We start from the raw sequence: 24,568 nt of genomic DNA, 5'->3' as shown, positions 1-24,568 counted from the left end.
TGGTCATTAAGTATGGTGGTAAAGATTCCCCAGTGCCCCATCTTTCACATATATGATCTCATGTATTTTCTTCACAACTTTATGAATTAAGTGAAACAAGTATTACTCTTATTACCATTTTATCTAGAAAAGTTGAAGCCCAGAGAAATTTCATGGCTTACCCAAGCCAAGCGTGGCGTAGCCAGCTCTCCTGGCCCCTGGCCTGCAATCTCAAAGCCCAGGGAGAAATCAGGGGGAAGACTGGGAACTCACCAGGCAGGCCACGAGCACGGCATCACTGCTGTTCCTCTCGGAGGGCGATCGGCAGAGCTCAATGAGGCGGGACATACCTGCGTGAGACACACAGGGAACCTCAAGCCTTGGCTGGGGACCAACCAGGCCAGGCCTAAGCCAGAGGGGCTCCCCCTCTCTCTCACACAGCTCTCCGCATGGAGCCCTGGGGAGGCAGGTGACGCTCAGGAACTCTGTCAGCCCGCCAACAGGCCGGGGAAGGGGCTGAACCCAGCTGGAGGAGTTTGTGGTGAAAACCTCCTGCTCCCTCAGGTGTGAACAGACGCTGGTCAGGGCCAGGATGAGCTGCAGCATCTGAATCAAACCTCTAAGAGCCAGAATACTGGCCAGGACTGAATTCAGTCAAAACTACACCCAAAGGTAGCGCAGGTCTCTGAGAAAGAGATATTTCTGTGCAGGTGTCCGATTTTACCAGAGCTATGTTTAATGCTTACATCCTTATCAGTGGAACTGCCCAGGACCTTTTCTTTCTTTCCAATTGACTATCAGTCAGAAAATACATTGCAGCTAAAACTACAGAAAACTACAGAAATTGCATAGGTTAATGTTGCCTAGGCCTTTACAGAGGAAAGTTAAACAAACGACTTTGCTTTTGAATGGAAATTGACCTTTTCAAACTCAAAAAAACCTCAAAACACCCACAACTCATTATAAGACAGTAATAAAAGGTGTGCAGACCCCTTTTGTGTGTTTATTCCTGATAAAGTCTTTATGAAGCTGGAACCCTCTGCTGCCCCAGGGTCACCTCTTGCTGTCCTTGTACCTGGATGATAGGTGGCACTGCCAGGCCTATTCTCATGCCTCTACCTGAAGCGCCCTTGCTCAGCCTTCACACCAGAATAACGCCACAAACCACAGCTGAAAACTCACCTCCTTGCTAAAATATTCTTTGACTCACCTAGATAAACGGTGGCTACTTCCCCTGTGCACTCAAAGGACAGGCTTTGAGTATTGCTGCATGATATTCAAGTGCAAATGTTTCTTTGCATATCTGCCACCTCATGAGGGCTGAGAGCCCTGGGGTCAGGACAATGATATAGTTAGTGTCATGTGCCTCGCACTCGGAACAGAGGCTAGCATGAAATGGGTGACCTGAAAACATTTGCTGGGTAAATAAGTGACTGACTAAATGAGTGAGTGATTTCATGAGTGAATTCATAAATGAGTTAATAGTGAATAAATGAAATAATGAATGCATTAATGAATGAATAAGCGAAAGGATGAATGAGTGAATGAATGAGGAAATGAATGAAAGAATGGGGTCATAATGAACAGGAAGTCTGCAGGTGAGTCACCGTTCTGGCCAACGTAAACCTCTCTCAGCCCTTCCACTCTCTTGCTTCAGCCCCAGGTTTAAATGAGACTAGGGGCTGCACCCTGCACCTCTGTCCTAACACCCAGAGAGAAGGGCTCACGCCAGTTAGCCCTTGCTCTAAGTCCTCTGTCACCACCATGGCATCAGGGCTGTTTCCATCCCTCTGCCCCCCACTCCACTCCCGCCACAGCCAGCACCCCTTACAGCTCAGCCGCACGGCCTCCCGTGCCACATCTGGGTCTCGGCTGAGACGGGCCAAGGTCACTGCCGCCTTCTGCTGGACTCGCTCGCAGGCCGCCACCTCAGCAGGGGTCCCAGACCTTGGCTTCTCAGACAGCATGCCCATGATAAGCTGGACCCCTGGGTGGAAAAACAGGAACAGTTGGTAGTTGCCCAAGTGGGGAAACTTCCCCTTGGGGTCAGCAGGATGGATGGCTGTAGGCTCAAACAAAGGCTGTCAGCGTGACAGGGGACCTCAACCACAGGAAGGAAGCTAGACAAAGCCACATTTTCTTCTCCTGCCCTGGGGGGTATCTCTAATTCCATACACCAAGTCACGATACTTGGAAGGGACATATGCAGGACATCCCTTTTTATTTTTCAGTTCTATTACGGAGCTTTTACTATGTGCCTGGCACTGCTAAATGCACAGTAAGTGCGCGATTCCCTAAAACCTCCCAGTAGCCTTATGAACTAGGTGCTACTATGATTCACTCTGAGGCCCAGAGAGATGTGAAGTACCTTTTCCAGGGTCATGCGGTTAGGAGTTGGGGAGCTAGTATCAGAACCCAGATAATCTGGTTTCTCTCCATCACCTCTTTACCTCTGATGCTGGCTGCATCTGAGTCAGGTCCAGAAGTGATGGGTCCCCCTGGGGGAAGGTGACCCAAACCTAAGCTGGATAAGAAATGGATCAAATGTTGTAGGGTAGGTGAAAGCAGTAGAGGAGGCTGCAAGAGTTGGATTGAGAGATTTAGGCCTGGATTTGGTCTGTTGAGAAGCCTCCCCACCCTCCCCTGAGATCCCATCTGTGTTGATTGTCTGGCAAACCCACACCCACTTTCATTGCCACCTCAAGCCTTTGCCCATCTAATTCTTTCTGCAGGAGATGTCATTTTCCCTCTCACTCTCCATCTAAGTAGTTCCCATCCTTCAGGTAGTAAAAGTCCATCTTCTATGGGAAGTATTCCCTAACTGCCCCAGGCCCAGCCCCTTTTCCTGTACCCAGTGGCACTTGCCAGTTTGGAACTTAAACCAGACATGGCTCACAGATATATTTTGCTTTGTTTCGTTGCTCCACAGAGTGTCTAAAAAATTTTATTAATTTTTTTGCTAATATGAAAATTGGGAGATTTCCATAAAAATCTAACCAATTCTGACAACACTGGGCCCACATATCTGCATGACAACAATTTGCTAAAGTTTATTATAAGCTTACTTTTTAAAATGAGATTGATCCAGCCCTTGTTGAGATTACATCATCCATTTAAATTCCTTGTCTAGGTCCTTTAGGCATCTAAGTTGGCAACCTCTAACTAGGACATAGAGCTGGAAGGGTCCTTAAGAGTTCTTCTAGCCCAGCCGCTCCCTCCCTCATTTCTCAGAGGAGAACCTGAGGTCTGGAGAGAGGATGTGATGTCCCAAGTTCACACAGGAGTCAGTTCCAGTACAGTACCCGAGACAAATGACTCTGAATCTTGCTTGAACCAGATACAATTTCCAGCTCTTCTAGATTCCCGTGCACTGGGTCTGAGTTACTTAGTTATGGACCCTACGGCTATTCAGTCCTGGGGAGGGACCATTTCTCTCTCTGGTGAGCTTCGTAAGTGCTCCATTTCTCCCCACACAAGCTCAAAGGACTCTGCTGGCCCTGCCTTTCTTAGTCTCTATTAACTCTGCCATCACACACTCTAACCTTGGGGCAAGGTGCTTCTCTCCCAAATCTTCTCCCTGGCCACTGAATGGAACATGGTCTTCAGGCTCCCTAGTCCACAATGTCCCTAAGACAGGGTCATTGCTGTTCATGTCCTGTGATATGCATATTATGGCCTCTGGGAACATGAAAAGGCGGAACGAAAATGACAAATTTAGGAAGTACCACAAACTTAAAGATATGTTACTAACTCATCCTGGTTAATGTTCCCATAAAGAAGCCATTTTCCCAACCCCAGCTTTGCACCTGGAGTCTGAAAAAGAATAGTTTCTCATATACTAGCAGGTAAGCTCCACAGGGCAAGGCGTTTTGTCCATTTCCTGCAAGCATATGCCTCAAGTATCCAGAATAGTGATTAGTGCAAACATTTGTTGAATGACTAGCAAATGAATGAATGTGAATGCACTCATGTGAAGTCTTACAGATGTTTAAAGACAAAGTTTTCTTTACATATATACTTTATAAGTCTTGTCTAAAAAGAGATGTGATGCGATGAAATTGGGGCCCAGTATGGCCCCCTTCAACCACACCTCATTACCAACATGCACACACAATTTGAGGCAGGACAGAGAACAAAACCATCAAGGTGCAGGGCAAGGCACATCAGTCTCATGCTTTCTGGTGAAAGGACAGCCTCTCAAAGCCCAGACTGCGTGATAGGGCTTGCCCTGTCCAGCTCAGGAGGCCCCTGGCTTTGTCACCACCACTGCTAATCCCTCAAGTCCTGCCCCACTTTACTAAATCGTCTCTTCATCAACCTCTCTTCAGTTGAGCCATGTGAGGCTATCACTGTTTCCTGAAAGAGAAGATACACTTAGCACAGTGCTCATTCTGTGCTAGACACACTTTTAACAATCTTTCTATGAATCCTCACTTCATCTCTAAGACATAGGTATTACTATTGTTCCCATTTTGCAGATGCAAAAACAGAGGTCACATAGCTAGTAATCAGCAGGACTCAAGCTCAGACAGTCTGCTTTCAGTTTTCACAGTCTCAACCTCTGTGACATTCTCCCTCTCCTGCATTATTTTATTATAGATGTCATACTTTTGTCATGTTATCACTTTTGTCAAGTTGAGCTCTCCGTCTAGACTGTGAGATCCTCTAGGACAAAGGCAAGGATTTATTTCTCTCTTTGTTCGTTTGTTTAGCACAATGTCAGGCACATAGTTGGTCCCAACAACTGTTGACTGAATAAGTCTGTCAATAGCACACTGCAAACCACATAACCCTCTACAGACGCTAGATATTCCAATCCTAAATCCATAGGCCTTGGGGGACCCACTTCGCTGACCACTTGAACTTAAGGCTCTGAGCGCTGAAGTAACAGGCCACAAAATGACACCTCCCAGACTCCCAGCCCCAGCTGGCTCAGGAAAGTTTTTCATTATTAGCTCAATCACATGGAATTAACACAAAATGGTGTCTTTCAATTAGTAATAGAGCAATGGGGGATGGAAAATGTGAATATTTGTTAAAACAGCAGGGCAACCTGGCAGAAGAGGGTTTAACAAGAGCAGAGGCAGCTGGCCTGGGCTCCCAGCTCACTCATTCTCATTAGTATCTCTGGTTTCCAACCGGTTGCTAATTGCTCCCTTATTTTCCAGTCACAGGGAGCCCTCGCCTCTCTGTTCCCCGCTGCAGGGTGGCTGGCCTGTCCTCCAGCTGGGACTGCTTAGACCAGCTTCAGGTCAACAAAACCTGGACCTTAGTACACAAGGTAGGAGCAGGGGAGCAAGTGGGAAAGAGATGCTCTCAGGTGAGGGGTCGAGGGATCCAGCTTGCCCTGACCTGATCGCTCACTTCTCAGGCACTTCAGCTTTCTACGGAAACCAAATCCAACAGGACAGAAATGATTTAAAGTTGGAATTCATCCTATTGTAGGAACAGAGTTTTACATTTTGAATCATAATGAAATCTCCGTCTTCTCTTCACCACCCTAGTGAAAATAGCAACTGCCATCTCTCTACCTTGGGGCTACCTTACCCCCCTCCCTGCTTTATTTTCTGTAAACATGATCACCCTCTGACCTTTACTATCTTTTCATTCACTGTCTGTCTCCCAGTAGAATCAAAGCCCCATGAAGGCAAGCAAGCGTTTACATACTGGCCCAGTTGCACATATAAGCATGTAGATATGTATGCTCATGCCATTGTGGAGACCCACATGTACAGATGTACGTATCTCCCACAGGCCTTCACACAAACACAAAGGCGCAGGGTCCCGTATAGCCACATAATCCATGCCACATGCACACTGCTGTAAATACACACCGTTCTCCTGAATGATGTCAGAGGCGCACTGCTCTAGGACTGACATGTTTGCCAAGATGGTCACAATCTGGAAAAGAGAATTGAGAAGCTAAGAAAGTGGGCACGCCTGAGCCACAAGGCGATCTCTATAGACAGCTGAGCCAGGGACTACAGAGCTTTTCTTTAGCCTGTGACTCCTTCCTGTCCCCTTGGCCCATCCTTCCATGGTATTTTCTTTCATCCGCATGGGCTCCTGCCACCCAGTTGTGTTTTCCCAGTGACTTGATGCCCATTCATCAGCACGTGGCCCTGGGATGGACCCCAGGATTCCACTGGAGAGAACAGTGTCACATGAGTAAAGTTGGGGACCCTGTCATCTTTCAGAAGGGTCCCTCTGGCCCCAGGACCTGAAATGCAGACAGAACTGGCAGCTTCCTGGCTAGCCCCTGCCCTGGATTAGGTTCCCTCTATCCTAGATTTTTGCCTTAGTACTGAATCCCACCTACTTCGAACCTGAAATTAAGGGAGACTAAGGTCAAGTTAGAGAACATGAGTGAGATAGAAGGGCAGCATTACAGCCCAAGCATCAGGGACTTTATGGAATCCGAGGAGAAAGCTCACGCCCAGCTGCACTTTACAAGACAGTGGCCTCCAAGCCTTGCTTGTTGGTTATCACCGACGGGCTCTGCCTGCAGTAAAGGGATGCTGACAGCAGGTGGACAGGGAGCCTGGGTTACAACCTCACAGGCTGGGCAACCAACAGCCCACCCCATCCTCACCCCTTGGCCTAGTCAAGGTTGCAGAGAGAACTCACGGCACAAAACTGGATTAAGGAGTGGACCATCAAGGGACCTTCTGCAGACCCTAAACTGTACTGGCTGCCAAGACACCATTGGAAAATGTTGGAAACTTGGTACCTGTTAACTCAGATACTACCCATGACAGTATTCCTGACATAACCAGCAAAATGAAAATTCACCCACTTCCATGAATGGGTGAAACAGCACTCTCACCTGGTAAATCATATAAATTAAAAAATAAAATAAAAAACACCTCTCATTGGTGCAGACCTATCTCTCCTCAAGGTTTCTTCAAAGCCTGTGGCACAATATAACGGGAGGCCATGTCTTCCCCTCTGAGGTGGCAGCTGACCGTCTCCTGAGGGCAGTTCAGGGAGCTTAAATTCTGAAACTAGATAATTACTGGATAGGAATGTGATGTTTACTAAGAAAGAGTATTAGCTAGATTTTAATTGGTTCAATATTGGCACATTACTCTGGATAATAAATGCCTGTAACAAATCTTTTAAACAGAAAGACCGCCATATTAATAGAATCTCTATCTCCCCCGTCCCCCACTAAACACATGTTGAAAAGGGACCTGCATCATAGGCTTCTGTGGCATCTGTGTGTGTCATGCCCTTCCAGCTCAGACCTAGGCAGGGGCCTGGCTGGGTAAGCATGGCTGGGGTGCATTGACAGGGGAAGGACAGGAGAATACCCCAAAAGCTTCATCCCAAAGGCAAGGCTGCCTCACCAGATGTTTTATGAAGGGAATGACAAGCTCCTATTTGCATTTTAGAAAGATAATGGGACTAAAGGAGGATTAGTCCTTGCGAGCCTCCCCCACCCCTTTTAAGATTATGAGTGTGTGAGGGCTGAGGGGAAGGAGTTAGAGGGAAACTATGGATTGATGATGCAGTTAAAAAATGGAAGGTTCCCCAGGAGGCACAGAGTGCACAGTCTTATGAGAAAAGAGACAGAAGGCCAAGTCCGTGTCAGATTACAGCTCATTTGGCTTCCTGCAGGCTGTTAGCAGTAGCAGGGAGCACGACCTCTGCTCCCATCACACAGTGACTGTGACGACCCAACCATCACCAGTCTGGCCTTTCTGAAAAGACACTTGTTTGACATACAGATCCAAAGGGAAAGGATGAGAGAAGGGGAGGAAGGAAGGACAACATGAAAAAGGAAAAAGAAAGCTTTGTCTAAAGCATCAGGTTTATTACACGGCAATTATTAGCTGTGGTACAGGCACAGGTAGGTCTTTGTGTCAAACTAATTTAGATCCTGTTAATGAAAATTACTTCCTCTTTACAGAGCCTGTACCCCATGTGGTTTTCTGAGTTGCAGATGAAGCATTCAATTAAGCACGATTTGAATAAATGCCAATTATGCCCTGCTTGGAGTCCCCCTTTTGAAACACCCTTGTATGCCCCATGACTTAGAGAAAGAGTTTCTTCTTGCACTTAAGCCCAGGGCTAGGATTTTAGGGACAATTGGTTTACCTCATTGGATATAAGATAGCAATGCTATCAGGGGGAAGCATACAGGGGGCTAGGCAGACAGTTCTCCTCTGGCCCAGGCTAATTCGATCCTGTCTGATGATTTTCAGTTAAGTCCCATTCCTCCTGAGTGAAAAGGCACTGTTCCCTCTGCAGTTATTTGGTGAATCGAGAGGGTATCAGCTTCGAGAAAAGCCCGAGGTGAGAGGCAGTGTGTTACAGGGGCTAAGGGCATGGATCAACCAGCCTAGTTCGAAGTCTTGGCTCAATCATTTATTTTCTATGTGATCTTGGCCACATTACTTAACCTTTCTGTGCCTTGGTTAATGAAGGTGCATTAGATTTCTATTGCTACTTTAACCAATCACCACAAACTTAGTGGCTGAAAACAACACACTTCTATCTTGCAGTTCTGGAGGTGAGAAGTCCTAAACGGGGCTTCTGGAGCAAAACTCAAGGGGTTGACAGAGCTGCATTCTTCCTGGAGGCTCTAGAAAAGAATCCGTATCCCTGTGTTTTCCAGTTTCTAGAGGCTGCTTGCATTCCTCGGCTCTTGGCACCACCTCACTCTGATCTCAGCGTCCTCAATCACATCTCAGTCTCTGATGCTGAGCCTCCTGCCTCCTTAGAAGAAGCTTTGTGGTTACACTGGACCCATGGACAATCCAGGATAATCTGTCTATATCAAGACCCTTAACTTAATCATATCCACGAAATCCCTTTGGCCAGGTAAGATGACATATTCACGGGTTTGGAGGACTAGGACGTGGACATCTTTGGGTGTGGGTGCATTATTTGGCCTACCACAGGACATCAATATGAGATAACCCATAAGTCTGTTGCGAGCATTAAATGAGTTAATGTTTTGTCAAGCACCCACAATATTTGTCAAATAAAATGAATATAACTTGCCTGAGGGTAAGAGAGTCTGAAAGCACCCAAACCTTGAAAGGCTGTGTCAAGGAGGACTAACCAATGCAATACCCAGCGTTTCCACATGTGCTGTCCGAGTGAGATCATTCCCCAAGGAAGGCAAGCTCACAGAGCGGGAGGAACCCTTCTCAGCAGAGAACCCGACCAACTGAGCTCACTGCCTTCTGTGGCATTTTAAACCAGTTTCCCTTTGGCATCCCAAACTCTGACCATCTTAGGAACATTGAGGCAAATAGCAAGTTGAACCAGAACAGCAGGGGAGCCCCCCGTATCAGTGGTTCAAGAAGACATGGCCCTGTGTGGTAAGAAGGAGGTTGGCAAAGCCTTTTGATGTCAGCACATGCGCAGAGGAAAAGGTCGACCCTGGGCTGGCCCAGCGCACAGGGCTACAATGGATCCTAAGACATGGGAACACTTGTCCACAATGGATCCTAAGACATGGACCAGGCTTGTCTCATATCCTTCGCAATCTCTGCCTGTGAGCACATGCTGACTCTACCTCTGGCCCTTTCATGTGCTATGTGTAAACTAACACTAAAGACCATACCACATAACAACACAAGTGAGAATTACTTAGGAAACCCACATCGATCTATTAGCCCTGATCTAATAGAACTTACAACACAGAAAATCTGACATCTATTTAGTGACAAGTTATGATTAATTACTTTTATGCTGTGCAGTAATTAGGACAAAAAGTCCAACGGTTCACATGACTGTAATTAGAATTACTTTTTAATTACCAGATGGAATATTTAGATTCCTAGTATCACTGTGTTAATACTTTTAAAACTGTAGCGACCATGTCAATCACAGCCCTGAAACCAGCCAGTAAAATCCCTTTCACTCTCTAGGGGAAGCCCAGTTCTCCTCTCTGTCCTGCCATCTTCCCTCCACATCACTTTCTCCACCAAAGAGCAGAAAGAATCAAGAAAAGGACATTGGTGTGAAGGAAGGGTGTGGTCTCTTTGAACACACTTCCTTCGCTAAGGCCGGTCAGGCAAGAGGGTCCAGGAGAAGGTCCAGCCCTTTCCTTCCCTTCCTCTCTCGGTGAGCCTCTCTCTCCCTCCGTTAGGCAGGTGAGGGGTGAGGGGGCAGCAGGTGCTGAGAGAGCTGGGCAGGAGTGGAGACCAGGAGGGCCCCTGCTTCGGCCCTGAGACAAACCCATGGCTTTTACTTTCTGGTACTCAGGTCTTCTCACTGATGGGCCCAGCTTTCCCTCCTCACTACCAAAGAGACAAGACTGAAGGGCAGAGATTTGGGCTTAGGAGAGAGAGCCACGAAGGCCACAAAACTTCCTTGGATGTAGATCCCACGCTGTTGGTGACCTAGGCCAGAGCACTGTCGCTGGGGATTGCAGTGAGGTTGTGAGCCTCACAGTTTAGAAAGCGTATAAATCCCAGACCATGTTCTCTGTGCTTGTTCTCCCTTAGCTTTGTAGGGAGAGATTTCTGTGCCACATAGGGACTGGGTGTTATAATCCCGGTTTTCTCTGAGCCTCTCCAGAAAGATATATATGCATATGGATTCATATACAAAAAAATGTGTCTACTACTTTTAGTAACTGATAGTCTATATCACAGCCCCCCACACACAGACACAACTTGCATATCCACACACACAGAATGAAAAACAATACACACCACACGTTGACGCATAGCACACTATGCTCACCACCACGTTAACTACAGTTCCTGGCCCCACCTTCCTGTCCCAAAGCTGACATTTCCTGTCTCAGACCCATCCCAACCAACCCCTGGTTCTAGCCGCAACTTCTGCCCTGTTCATGTTTGAGTATCCACTTTGCTTCTAACTACTTTATGAGCATTATGCCATCTGATCATCATCATGACACAAGGAGGGAGAAAATATTATTATCCCCAGTACACAGATGAGGAAATTGTGGCTTGGAGTGGTTAAGTGATTTGTCTAAAGTCACACAGCTAGAAAATGGCAGATCTAGGATTTGAACTCACGTCTGCCCAAATGCAAAACCTGTGCTATTCCCCTATGTCATATAGGTCATATGTATATGATAGGACTTTATAAACTATAGAGGGCTTTTGCAATGTGAGTCAAAATTATAGCCCCTAGTAACTGACATTTCTGATAAAAGGACTCCTAAAATGGTATTCACAGTGAGGTCTCAGAAATGCTACAAAATCTGGACATTCTAAAATGCGAAGCAGATGATGTGTTTTCATGGGAAGTGTATACTAGTATCTTCTACCTCTATGAAAGCAATAAATTTCTGAAGTCCGCAAAAATGTCATGCTCAGTAAAAGTCTGTTGTGGGTTAGACAAGGTAACAGAGTCCCTTTCACCCTAGGTTCCCACTGCTTGACAGGCAGGGCAGAGGTGAGCCAGCATGAGGCAGTCCCTTTCTCACTGCCCCATGCCACACCTGTAGCTGGATTCCCTAGGTAGCACGACCCCTAAAAAATACCTCCGGGGGATGAAAATACAGGCCACACAGATGGCTTGTTAGCAGGGAGTTCGGTGCTCGATCATATCAGCTCCCCAGATTAGCAGAGGGGCGAGAGCGAGCCCAGGCCCAATACTGCCTGCACCCCCATTCACACCCCGGGGGTGAGTACAGGACAGGCCATCGAGGCTTCTGCTGGAAAAATTAAGTGGACTCAGCTTGCTGAGATGATGGAGAGGTTCTCACTGAGATATCCAAACAGAGATGGACCAAGTATAGATCCAAGACCAAGAGGCTCCACACAGCATTGGCGTCATTGGCAGATGCATTACTGGAAGCTTTACGGGCATTTAATCTCCTAAGTGTTTCAGGGGGTGGTGAGCACTTCAGAGTCTAATTCATCTTCTTTGTCTTCATTACAGAGAGCTCTCTGATCACCTTAATTCTCCCTCTGCCACAGGAAAGAGCCATTTGTTTCTTTAATGGGTACTCTCTCACTAGCTAAGTGGTTGCTCTGAATCAGGGCAGAAGGTGAAGCCATCCTGAGGACGGTGGGAGATGTGCCTGGCTCAGACTTTTAGGGTAGGGGGAAGGGGGAAGAAGAGGGGTGGGAAAGATGGGGTTAGGGGCACAGGGTGGTTGGGGAGTGAGGCAGGAAAACTCCTGATTCCAGATTCAGAAAGAGTTGCCATCTGCCTAGAACTTGACCACATTTTCTCCCCACCTCGAGCCCCCTCCTTCCTAGGAATCAGCAAGGTTTCAAAAGAGCCCAGTCACTCGTCGTGATGAAAAAAGTATCTCTGTACATAGAATATAGAAGATGTCTGAGCTGGAAGAGACCATGCCCATTTAACAGATAAGAAAGTTCCACTCCAGAGGTTCCCCATTCAGGTCTGTGTGCCACACATTCCAATGCCAGTAGTAATAACAGCATTGACAGAGGTTTCCATTTATTTAATAGTTTCTTTGTGCCAGGAACCGTACCAAGAATTTATACTCATTCATTGACTTCACTCTTACCTCAACTTTGTGAAGTATGTATTACTCAACTCCATTCACCGATGAGAAAAGTGAGGCTTGGAGTGAATTGTCCAAAGTTACATGATTATGAATAGAGGAGAAGCTTTGAACCCAGGTCATCTGACCCCCAAATTCCCGTTCTTTCTGTTTCACTACTGGATCTTCTGTGAAATGACCAGAGTTGGTCACGGGAGAGAAACTTGAAGGTGAAGGGACCTAAAATCATGTCAGGTCCATAAGACCCAGCAACTGGAGGTGTCCAGCTGAAGAAGAGAGGGTGGGAGCAAGGTGGGCCTGGAGGGCCCCCATAACCACTCCCCATAGCCAAGGGCTGTGACTGCAATAGACGTTGGACGTGTTCCCCTCAGACACCAAGTGGGCCAATGGCTGAGCCATCACTCGTTATCCGTCTGTACTGTCATACCTTGTCTTCATGGGGAGCTTGCCCAACTCTTAGAAGTGAGATATTAGACTACAAAGCAAGTCAGGAACAATATTATGCATGGCTTGGAAGGCCAAGCTGAGGACTTTGTGTAATTCACTATTCATACTCTTCCTTAGAGCATCAAGTTTAAAAAGGAATATTCATCATTTATTAAGGACTTAGTAGGAACCAAGCATTGTATCAGGTCCTTTACGCATATCACCTCACTCATTCTCACAATAATCCTGCAAGGTAGACATTTGTGTCCCAGTTAATAGATGAGAACACCAACACCAAAGAGACTGTGATTTGCCCAAAGTCACTCAATGACTAAATGGCCTGGGCAGGACCAGCGCTCAGTCTCTCTGACCCCACAGCCTCAGTACCTTCACTTCATTTTCAAAGATGGCAGCAAAGGAGAGTCAAAGACCAAAGTCTAAGTCGGGCCAGGATTTGAATGCTGGATAGCAACTTGACAACCTTATGATTTTGGGTACATCCTCTTGAGCCTCAATACTCTTATCTCTTAAGTGGAGCAAATATTACCAGCCTCAGAGTATTATTAGAACCCTCATCTACACATGATTATGGACTAGAAAATTCTCTCTGAATGGGACTTTCTATGGCCAGTGATGTTAAGGATAAGAAAGAACTGATGAAGTACCATCTTGCTTCTTCCCTTTTATGCCCTAAACAGGCATTTAGAGACCTTTATCCTGGAAGTCAGCGCCAGGTCTAGCCAGGTCTTCAGAAATCCTGGTGAAGTATAAACCTGGGCCATATCCTCAGAGAGGAAAAAGAAAAAATTGACATAAAAGAAATAGGAAGGAATAAATATCATTAGAAAAGTGAACGCTGCATTGTGAGGTGTGGCCTCCAAGAAAAGGAGACAAACCCAGAGAGCTACAGCTGTCAGGGAAGGCTTTCCAGGAGTTGGGGTAGGAGCTGGAATGTGAAGCTGTGGCAGCTTTCCTAGGTGACGAGGCTGAAAGAAACAGGCAGGGATTGGAGGCTAAGAGGTAGAGAGGGAGGAGCTGGGTTAGAGGTTAGGGATCCTCTAACTTAGAGCTTAGGCACCTGGTGGGACTTACAGAGACCCAAAACCTGCCTGATCTACCACCCCCACCCTTTGGTGAGGAAATGGGAGGCTAAATGTGGAGCAGGACAGAATGCCATAACCTCAGAACTCAAAGGCCCTTTAAAACTCCCTCACTCAATGTCTTCAAACACGTTTAGCAGTAAAATCCTTTTTCCCCAACAAAACTTTACATGGAGCTCCAAGATACAAAAATATGGAGATGGATAGAGAGGATGAGGCCCCAGATCAAACCTGTGCTCCAGCCCTCGGTTTTTATGGAGGCAGAGAAGGGAAGAAACTCACTGCAGGGTAGCATGTCAGACAGACCCCAACCAGAGTGGGGCACAGACTGTCAGAGGAGGTTCAGGGACCTTCCCATCATGTCTCTGCCTCCTGGGATACACAGGTGTGAATAGAGCTAGAGAAAGGCCCGGGATGGGGAAAGCGGAGAGAGAGTGAGCTCAGGAAGATGCACAAAAGGCAATAGGTATGTTGAAAGCATTTCCCTTTACTTTGCTACAGAAGGCCACTAACAGGACTAACCAGGCACAGCCAGGACCTGCCCTGGCCTCCTGAGCTCTGTCTCCACAGTTACGGGCCCTGTGCTTGGTCCCTCCTCAGCTCCTCACCTGGTCCCGGGTATAAGGCGTGTCCACTCTCTGCTTGTCACTGCAGGCTTCCAGGAGGACGCGGATGGCATTCAGCTGCAGGAGCATCTCGCAGGCCATTGTGTCAAAGAAGGTGATGTTGGCAAGGGCCGCAGAGGCCAGCAGGAAGACTTCCCCAGATGAGGCCTCTTGGCACAGTTCTGGATGGTAAAGAGGAAAAAAAATAGCTTCACCGAAAAGTGCTTTCACATCAGTTATCTCATTTGGTTGTCACAATGACTCTGGGAAAAAAATCTGGGCAGATGTTTATACTACCCATTTTACAGATGAGGTAAGTAGTCAGTAAAGAGAAATGTGCCTGTCTGCATAAGTAGCAGAGTTGGGATTTGAATCTTGGTGTGTGACTCCCATTCACTCCTTCACCCAACAAGTATCTGCTCAGTGTACACTATGTGTCAGGCACCCTGGCATCTTGGGATGGCATGGTGAACAAAGATCAGGTCTTTGCCCCTGTTAAGCTTACATCCCAGTAGTGGGCAAGAGAAGATAAGCTTTGAAGAAATTAATATAAATAATTGCAAATTCTGATAAATGTGAGGGAGAAAATAAATGAGACAGAGAATAAACAGAAGCCCGATGGAGTGTATAAGGAAGGCTTCCCTAACAATGAGGCAGCTGAGACCTTAAGGGAAAAATGGGGCAATCATGACAATATTTGGAGAAGACCATGTTCTAGGCCAAAGGAACAGCACATACAAAGGCCCTGAGGCAGGAAAGGGCTTTTAATCCATTTGTGTCTCCAGGAATGTATACTAGACTGTTGCTAAAATTGCTTAACAAAGAGGCTGACATTGAAACATAAAGACTCTGCCTCTTCCCAGGTGGGTGCCCCCACCATGCTCTGAGAAGATACACTACTCAGCTTTACACAACCACTTTTAGAAAACAGCTTGATGAAAAATAAACTTTGTTAGTGTGGGTGTGGGGGAAAGACTCTACTTCTCCAGGTGCCATCAGCAGAGCTTTAGTATTTCCTTTTGGTCCCAGGATAAGGGTCCAACAACAAGCCCCTGAATGTCAGGCTCTTTCTGATCCTAGTGGCCATAACCCAGACCTAGACAGATTTCCGCACTTACCATCTGTCATTGTGTGAGGTCTTTAAGGAGGAAAGGACGACCCGAATCCCTGTATCCCTCCATCACCTAACACATTCCCTCATGGGCTCCACTTGACCTAGAAGGACTATTGCCTCAGGAGGAGGCATGAAAGGGCTCTGTCCATGGTGCTACAACCCATCCCAGTGGATCCAACTTCTGACCCTCAACTCCAACTTGCCCGACAATCAAAGTGCTTCCTGGGTCCAGACCCTCTCCTACTGATAACACCTCTGGAAAACGCAGGAAGAGAAACTAAACTTCAGTAAAATGACCCCAGGAGAGAAAGGAAATTTTGAAGACATAGCTTTTTGATGTGGCACTTCTTGGCACCTGCCAATGAATGTATTTACTTGTCCCTACCTATAAAGAGACAGAAACTAACATTAGTTGAACCCCCTGCAGTGTGCCTTGAACTGTGCCAATAAATGCTGAGCACGCTTAAAGTAGAAAATGGTTGCCTCCATTGACAGATGTATAAGCTGAGACTCAAAGAAGTTAATAGCAGCAGCAGTTACCATTTATCTGGCATTTACTTGTGCAAAGTACTGTTGTACATTTTTTACTTCATTAAGTCATTCCATTCTCACAACAACCCACTTTTTCAATCACAACTTTATAGATGAAAAACTGAGGATTCAAATATTGTAATTGCCCCCAAATTGTGGAACTGAGTTTTGTTAATTGTTGGGGCATAGAATCAAATCCAGGTCTGCCTGACTCCAAGTCCCCATTCTTTCTGTACTCCTGGCTGCCTCTTGTCTCTAAGCCTCTTTGATTCATTCCCAGTGATGCTCCTGTGTATTTAGGTTTCAATCAGGAGGGTAATGTCTGCCTCTGGGCAGCCCTGCTCCCCAAAACCCTTATGTGACCACTAAACAACTCAGAATATTGATCTAACCCCCCAGGGCTGGGACAACAAATTAGTCAAGCAATTAAGAATACTATGATTCCCCTTTTCCAATATCATCTGATTTGGGGGGGAGGGGGGACAACTGGGGACATCCAACCCCTTCTGGGCCACCTCCCTACATCCAGAGTTTAGCGTAAGACCACAGGACTCATTGGCCCACTTTGCTACAAGATTTCTTTTAGGTCTGAACACCGACCTTCATTCTTATGTAGTCACCATTGCTGCCGACACAGCAATTAACACAACTATCTAAGTGCCTTTTAATTTGGGGACACATTTATTTGGTGCACATTTATAGCCTGAGTCACCTGAGATGTGTTAGGAAGATTAAGTTGAGGAGTCCAGTGACTCATTTATAAATGATTCCAGGGAATGGCAAGAAATTGGAGGGCTATTTCCCACCAAAGAACAGAGCCCTGGCGTCCTGCCCAGAAGATATATACCATCTGCTGACTCTCCAAGCAGACTCCACAATGCATCTTCATCGGAGTGAAATAAATAGGGAGACTCGTTTTCTCCAGGGAGAAATCCAGCTCAGGCAAAGAAGTAGGAATGGACATATGGCAATAGTGAAAGGTTATTTGGACTATTCATGTTTTGATTTTTTTATTTGCCATCATGTATAAAGTGGGAGATTTTCTATAAAACTTAAAATTTTTGTCTTATCTTTAAAAAAAATCAGACTTTTCTACATGGCAACGATTGACTGGGGTTTATCAGTGATTTCTCCCCTTAATCATTACACACGATTTTCAATTTAATACAGGACTCAAACTTTCTCATTTTCTTCTTCCACTTGGCCCCTTCAGCTCATGTATGTTTCCTGCCTGACTCCAGTCAATGACTGAGTGTGAGGCTGCCAGCAGAAGTGAATCCTCACACTGTGACGTGGCTTTGAAAAGGTCCCTCCAACTCTCTGGGCCCAGGTTTCTTCTCCTATAGTCTGGGCATTGAACTTCATGATCTCTTGCATTTCCTCCAGCCAAGACTTTCATCCATTGGCTTCTGTGTGGTTCTCAATTTTGAATAAACATGGATGATGGCGAACTGATTTCTCCCAGCCTGGCCTCTGGGTGCCACTGCTACAGTGACTAGAAACAGCCATAACATCAACGTAACTGATGCCTCCTCTGTGCAAAGTAATTACAGATCTTCACATTCTAGAGCTAGAAGGATGCTGGAGAGAAACAGGTCCCAACCCCTTGTTTTATATGTTAAGAAAATTGTGGAAAGAGCTTCCCAATGTGACATGGCAAGTGAGTGGCAGAACTTCACACAGTGCCTGCACAGGGCTGCTGGCCAGTAGCTATTTGGGGAATGGATGAGTGAAAAAGCAAAAATGCAAACCCGAGGGTTCTGACTCCAAGTCCCGTGTTCTGTGCTGCCCCTAAACTTTGGCTGTTCCAGATATTCCCAACCCTGGGGCTAACCCTAAATTTTCTGACAAATTAAATTTCCCTTCAGTTTCAGTAAGGTGTGGATCCAGAGACAGTGACAGAGATAGGGATAGAAGCAGAAACAGATCAACACCAGCACTTATAAAAGAAAGGACGTGGTTTGCAAAACAAGCTCCCTGAGGATTGTTATCCTGATGAGTTCTTCTAGTGTCTGCAGGTTTGCAAAGGAAAGCTGAAGGAATAGCCTAGATATTGGGCCATGATTCTCCTGCCAGGAGTACATATGTCTGAATAGGGGAACCTAGAAGAGTCAGTACTTTCAAGAGCCCATGACTCGGGACCAAAGATAGGATTCAAGGTAGCAGGTTGGGGTGAACTGGTGCTCTCTGAGAAGCCATTGCCCCCAGTCACTGCTGCCACATCCATTGGGTACAATAGACTGAGAATTCAGGAACAAAGCCCATCAGAGCCTCTCTGGCTAGGTATCTGATCTTCAAATTTTGAGGTCCTACTCCTCCCTGGGGCTTGTCCTGGTCTCCAATATGAAAGGCCAGTGAATCCCAATCTGACCTCAATTCTAGGAGCTTCTGGGAAGGCTGTGTGCATTTAAGTAGAAAACTTGAAAACAGAGTTCTTTAAAGCCTGGCTCGGATACTTAAGGGTGGGATTTCAGCAAGTGCGATCATCTGTGCAAGAGATATGTGCGGTACAATGTGATCTTCCTGTCCCTTCCCGAAGACAACTGTGATAAGCCTCCCTCACTCAGCGGTCCCCACCCACCCAGGGTGACTCACTGACGAGAGCTGTCACGATCTCCTCCATGCTCTCCAGGAAGCTGCTGAGATGCTGAGTGAAGGGCAGGTGTGGGGAGGTGACCTGAGCAACCACGGCCGCAGCTTCAGCCCGTGTAGCTTCTGAATGGCTGTCGTCCGTCAGGATGTCGGCCAAGCACAGAACACCATCCACCTGCAGATGGAGAGAGGGCACATTCTGTGCATCCTGGGAGAGGACCACAGGATAGGAATGAGACAGAGAATCAAGGGCCCCAACTTGGGCCAGCCCTAGAGCCTCAGTACACTGGGGGCCTCTGCTTTGGCTCCAGCAGAGATTGGTGACCTCCTATGAGCTTCTTAGATAGCGGGCATCAAGCCACGCATCCAGGGGCGAGGCCCTGGTTGTCCACCACAGCGAACTGAAGTAGAAAAATTAGTCACTTAGAACTCTCACATCCCGAGCTCCCATCCTGGCCCCCTCTTACACTCATTGTAGGACTTGGTATTAGTCACTCAGCCTCTCGGAGACTCTGTCCTCATCCACCCACAGGGCGTTGGGCGCATACAGAGATGAAGCGTGTGATGTGAGACCCAGAAGAGATGCTTGACAAATGTTAACTCCCTCCTCCCTTCCTTGCGTTGGCAGCAAGCTGAATTCAACGTCTTTCCTTCCCCATCTTCTTCCACCATTGTCCCCCAAAGAAAGAGGGCTGCTTCCCTGGAGGCCTTGCTCTCTCTGCCCAACCAGAGAAAAACAAACCTGGCACAGTGGGACATGAATGCCAGATAAAGACTTCAGGTTCCCAGTTCTGCCCAAGTCAGACCTGCTCTTGGCACAATAGCTTCTGCATACTGAGTGCTTAATATGTGCCAGCTACCACTCTAAGGGCAGTGTATATGTTAGTATACCATTTGATCCTTGCAATAACCCTCTGTGGCCAGCAATATTATTATTCCCATTTTACAGATGAAGAAACTGAGACACAGAAATGTTCTTTAACTTGCCCCAGATCATAAACTTTAAAAGTAGTTGGTTTGGGATTTGAACCCAAATGGCCTAGTTTCAAAGCTCATAGTTTTGAACAGGACATTACACTGCCTTCTGAGAAGTACCCGAGCTCACACCTCTGCCTCCATCAAGGGTCAGTAGATAAGATTTTTTTGGAGAAAGGGGGGGCAGTAACTTGTCAAGATAAGCTCAGCAGAGCTACTGCAGCCCCTCAGACACCCCAGGACACCAGCCTGCCTGAAGAAACCTGCCGCCAACCACCAAGATCCTTCCCCTGTTAGAAGTGGGAGCTAGGCATGACGCAGGGGCAGAACCAGGGAGAGGTGAGGTGAGGAGATGCTCCCCACAATGCCATAGGCCTGTGGCTCCTGGACCTACACCCTCACTTCCTGTCATTCAGCTCCAATGGGTCTCCAGAGGTCTGCGTTTTGTTTGACTAATTACCACCACTGAGTTCTGAGCCTCCCTTAAATGGCTCTCGGGAGCTGTAAGGTCCATTAGCTGTGAAAGTCTTTGGCAATCTCAGACTCAAAAGAGACAAATGTGGAAACAGGAGCCTGGGGAACTGTCCTCAATAAAACTCACCTGGATGTGCTTAATAAAAGAGAATAAACAGCAGCCAGGCAGCCCCTGGCAGGACTGGATTCATGCCAGGTGTTTGACTAACAGGCCTTTAGAGTGTGGCCTCACTTGAGCTCAGGGAAGGAAAGGGGTCTGCTCTGGGCCTAGACATGGGAAAAGCCCTATTATTGCCAACAAAAGAAACCTCTTAGGCTGAGTTGGCCTTCGTCCCTTTCCTCCTTCCAGCACCATTCAAATCTGCAGCTAAGAAGCTACAGGGTCTGTAGGGGAAAATACGGCAATCAGCCAGTCTCCCTTGGATGCAGGTGGAGTTAAATCCCCGACTCAGTTGGGAACGCCTGTCAGACCCAAATCTACTCCCCGATACTGCTTGGAGATGAGCCATTCTGAACACACTAGAGAGAGCCAGGAGCTGATGGTCCCCAAGGGCCTAGTGCCACCCAAGGCCTGGATGCCAGGCCTGCTCCCCAGCTCAGAATGCTGGTCAGCAACGCCATGAGCACAAGTTTCCTGAGCACATACTGTTTGCCGGGCCTTGTGATGGAGCAGAGGGGCAGTGGGCAGGCGACTCATCCACAAATAGCATTATACAAGGTGGCTTCCAATGAGGACGTTCCAGGGGAAGGCCTCCTGGAAGCTGCCCTGACTTAACAGCCACACCCCAGCTGGGGGAGAAGGCCCTGCTTGGAGCTCATGCCCAAGCACCACGCTATCATCATAACATTTGTCATCACACTCATGGGCCCTGCTTCTCCAAAGGGTGGGGGTTCTGTGGACCAACTGATGATGTCTTGAAATCACACTCCTGGGTCCCGCCCAGACCAATTCAACCAGACTCTTGCGAGGCCTGAAATCTGCCTTTTCACAAGGTCCGAAGCGGACTTCATGCAACAGCGATTTGGAGAAGTCCCACTGTAATGTGATCCTCTGCTCCCTTTTCTGTCCATCTCCCTGGTTCCCCAGGGAACTCCGCAAGCCTGGGGACCACAGCTTGTTCACTCATGGCTGCTCCAAGCCTGGCACAGAATTAGCTTTCTGTAAGTGGGGAATAAATGCAAGGGAGTAAAACTTGACCGAAGACTTGAGGACACATCTTAGACAAGTGAAGGTAGAGGGATGGCACTGCAGGTAGAGGGGGTATCATGGTCAAAATTCATACAGAGAAGGGCAGCTCTGGAGAAACAGCCAGCTCAGCAACATGGATTCCACATATTCCTGACCCTGGGAAAGTCATCCTGACCCTGGCCTCAGGTGGATTCTGATCTCTTCTCGGCCCTTAGGTTTCCCAGAGGACAGGATCTGTGGTGTCCTGTCTGTGAAACTACCCACTCTCTCACTTTCCTCCTAGTTTGTTTCATATGCTTCAGATCGCTTTTTGTAATTTTTTAATTATAAAATATATCATCCTTCAAAAGAGACTATACATAGCAAATGTATAAGGGATTAAAAATAATAAAATGAACACTGGTGTTTGTATATGTATATACCTAATATCCAGAAAGTCTAATATTAAGAATAAAATAACAGCAGAAAGCCCCCTTTACACCATTCTTGATCTCTTATCTCAGCTTTTCCCTGCTGGATGGGCCACTCCCCAGAATTGTGTGCTTCTTATTACCTTGTTTTCTTTCGAGATTTATTGCATGTGTATATTGTTGAGTTTTAACAAGGTTTTGACTTTGACGTAAATGGGAATCATACTGTATATAGAAATTTGCTATTTTTTCCTCAGTCAGCATTATGCTTGGGAAACTCCTTCCTGTTGTTGCATGTGGCTGAGGTCCATTTATTTTCACTGCTGTGTGGTATTTCATTGTATAAATCAATGGCAATTGAATCAAGAATTCATTTACGCATTCTCCTGTCGGTGGACATTTGCGTCGTTTCCCAGTTTTTCCTATAATGTACAATGCTGCTATAAATATTCTTCTCAATGTCTTCTGGTGCACACGTGCCAGTTTCTCTCGGAGGTCTCAATCTAGGAGTGGAATTACCAGCTCACAGAGTCTGCACATCTCTAATTTTACTGGTGTTGCCAAATTGCTTTGCAGAACAGCTGCAGCAATCTATATTCCCACCAGCAATGTATTAACTCGCTTAACTCCAGACTCTTGCCAACATCTAGTGCTGTCAGATTTTAAATGTTTGCCATTTTGGTGGGTGTGTGAAGTTTTTACTGTGATCTGCGTGTCTCCACTTACTACAGTGACGCTAAGAGTCTTTTCATATGTTTTTGTTTTGCTTTGCTTTGCTGTAGTTTTAGTTTAGTTTAGTTTTGTTTTGGCATTTGGATTTCCTCTTCTGTAAAGTGCCTGTACATGCATTTTGCTCATTTTTCTACTTGGTGGATTGTCATGTGGGCCAATTTCCCGGGTCTTTGGCTCTGATGCTACTGACCTGTCACTTAGTCTGTTGCCAGCAAGCTGCCACCAGCCCAAGTTGATCGCTGTATCCATCCCCATCTCAGCAGCTCCGACCCAGCCAGCTCATCACAGTGGGCGACCCAGAGGGCCCCACACCAACGGGCTCTGGGCTCCCAGTGCCTGAACCAATTCCTGTAGCGTCAGAACATGCACAGGATCTGGAGTCACTTCTACCTGGGTCTGAATCCTGTTTCTGTATCTTACTAGCTGGACAATTTTTGTACCTACTCTGAGCTTCTATCTATAAAATGGGGATAAAAATACAAACCTCGGGGTACTGGAAGGTAACTGAGAGATAATATATGTACAATGCCTGCCACACGGTGGCGCCATCATTCCACCTCATCCCCATCTGGTGGCTGCAGTCACTTCCTCTAGACCTAGGGCCCTGTGTCCTACCTGTCTCTCTAGAACTGACAACCCACTGAGAACCTTGTCCCTTTGGCTTGGCGCCCACAAGTTTACCCCCTTGTTTGGGCATCCTCGGATCATGCAGCCCAGAACTAGAACTTTTAAAAGGGGAGTGAATCCTGTTTTAATTCCTGACCAGGACCAAGAAGAGGAATAATCACATTCCCTTAGGAAGGAAACAGAGAGAAAAATAGTCCTATCCCTGCATCTCTTTGTCACTCAACAGACATTAACAGAGCACTTACCTTGTGATAGGCACTGAATTAGGCACTGACACAGAGACGAATCAGGAAGAAATAAAAAATGGAGAAACAAAGACAGACAGACACGTAGAGAAACAAAAAGTGAGAGAGAAAGAGAGAATAAGAGACATCACATGCTTCAAAGGATTTGGGACCTTGTCTGGTGCAGAGCCCTGTCTCACAGGCCCTCTCTTACTTGGCCTCCCTGTAATGCCTTCCCCTTCTGAGCACTCTCTCCATCTTGGCTCTCTTTCCTTCCTGGGACTCCATGATACCCCACTTTTGAGTCTTGTCTCCTTCCTAGCTAACTACTAATTATCATTTTCTCTTTTAGCCTCTCCTCCTGCACATCCATCGAAGGTGTCTTACGCTAGGTTTTCTGTCAGCCCACTTTGCACATCTCAGTCAGTAGCACCCAAACCCAAGTGGCCTCAGTGACAAGTTGTGATGACCCTCACAACTGGCCCTCCAGCCCTGACCTTCTTTCCTGAGAGTCACAACCACATTTCAAACTGCTACTGGAGCTCTTGGTGCTTAATTCCAAAACTAATTTTCCTGGATATTCCACGGGCATCTCAAACCCAGTTCACTTAAACCTGAAGGGGTCATCTTCCCTGTCTTTCCCTCCTCACTCCCCTCTCAGACCCAGGTGAGAAGCCACTCCCCTAGGAACACACACCTGCCTCCCCTCTACAGAGGGTCTCTGTCCTCCCCGCTGTCACACCACTCTGGTCTGACCACAACTAGAATGGGGGTGTTGTGCGATCCTCATCAGTTTGCATGCCCATCCCTGCACTAGATTTGAGCTGCTCAGGGCAGCCCCTATACTGAATCTTCTCTGTCTCTGGCATCCAGCTAAGGCCTGACACACGGCAATTAAGTTGTGAAGTGTGGGCTGAATGATGAGGAAACGGGCCGAGGGAGGGGAAGAGATTACCTAAGTCACAGAGAAGTTAACGCCAGGCCAAGACTCCCATCCTCGTCCTCCCTCTCCTGGCTTGTGCCCCTTCTGTGGGCCTTTGGGAAAGGCAATGAAGGGAGAAGGTGGTGAGTGGGCCAGGTCACTGGGGGCTGCTCAGCTCAGCTCCTAGAGAGGGCCC

At 47.0% G+C, this 24,568-nt stretch overlaps 1 protein-coding gene across 3 annotated transcripts in view; it reads right to left on the bottom strand.

Moving 5' to 3' along the window:
• The window catches only part of INSC (INSC spindle orientation adaptor protein), a 116,121-nt gene that overhangs the window by 5,695 nt on the left and 85,858 nt on the right, over positions 1–24,568 (bottom strand). For all 3 annotated transcript variants that reach the window (XM_088791652.1, XM_088791654.1, XM_088791653.1), the window contains exons 8-12: positions 18,823–18,994; positions 14,586–14,764; positions 5,814–5,880; positions 1,811–1,966; positions 253–329 (exon numbers count right to left, since the gene is read on the bottom strand). In XM_088791652.1, coding sequence (XP_088647778.1) covers positions 253–329; positions 1,811–1,966; positions 5,814–5,880; positions 14,586–14,764; positions 18,823–18,994 — 651 coding nt within the window. The remainder of the gene's footprint in view (positions 1–252; positions 330–1,810; positions 1,967–5,813; positions 5,881–14,585; positions 14,765–18,822; positions 18,995–24,568) is intronic.

This window comes from Rhinolophus sinicus, chromosome 14 (genome assembly GCF_057876585.1).
Source record: "Rhinolophus sinicus isolate RSI-liver-muscle chromosome 14, RSI-T2T, whole genome shotgun sequence".
NCBI classification, from domain to species: domain Eukaryota; kingdom Metazoa; phylum Chordata; class Mammalia; order Chiroptera; family Rhinolophidae; genus Rhinolophus; species Rhinolophus sinicus.
Note: the sequence above shows the minus strand (reverse complement) of the source record. Positions and strands in the feature narration are given on the sequence as shown.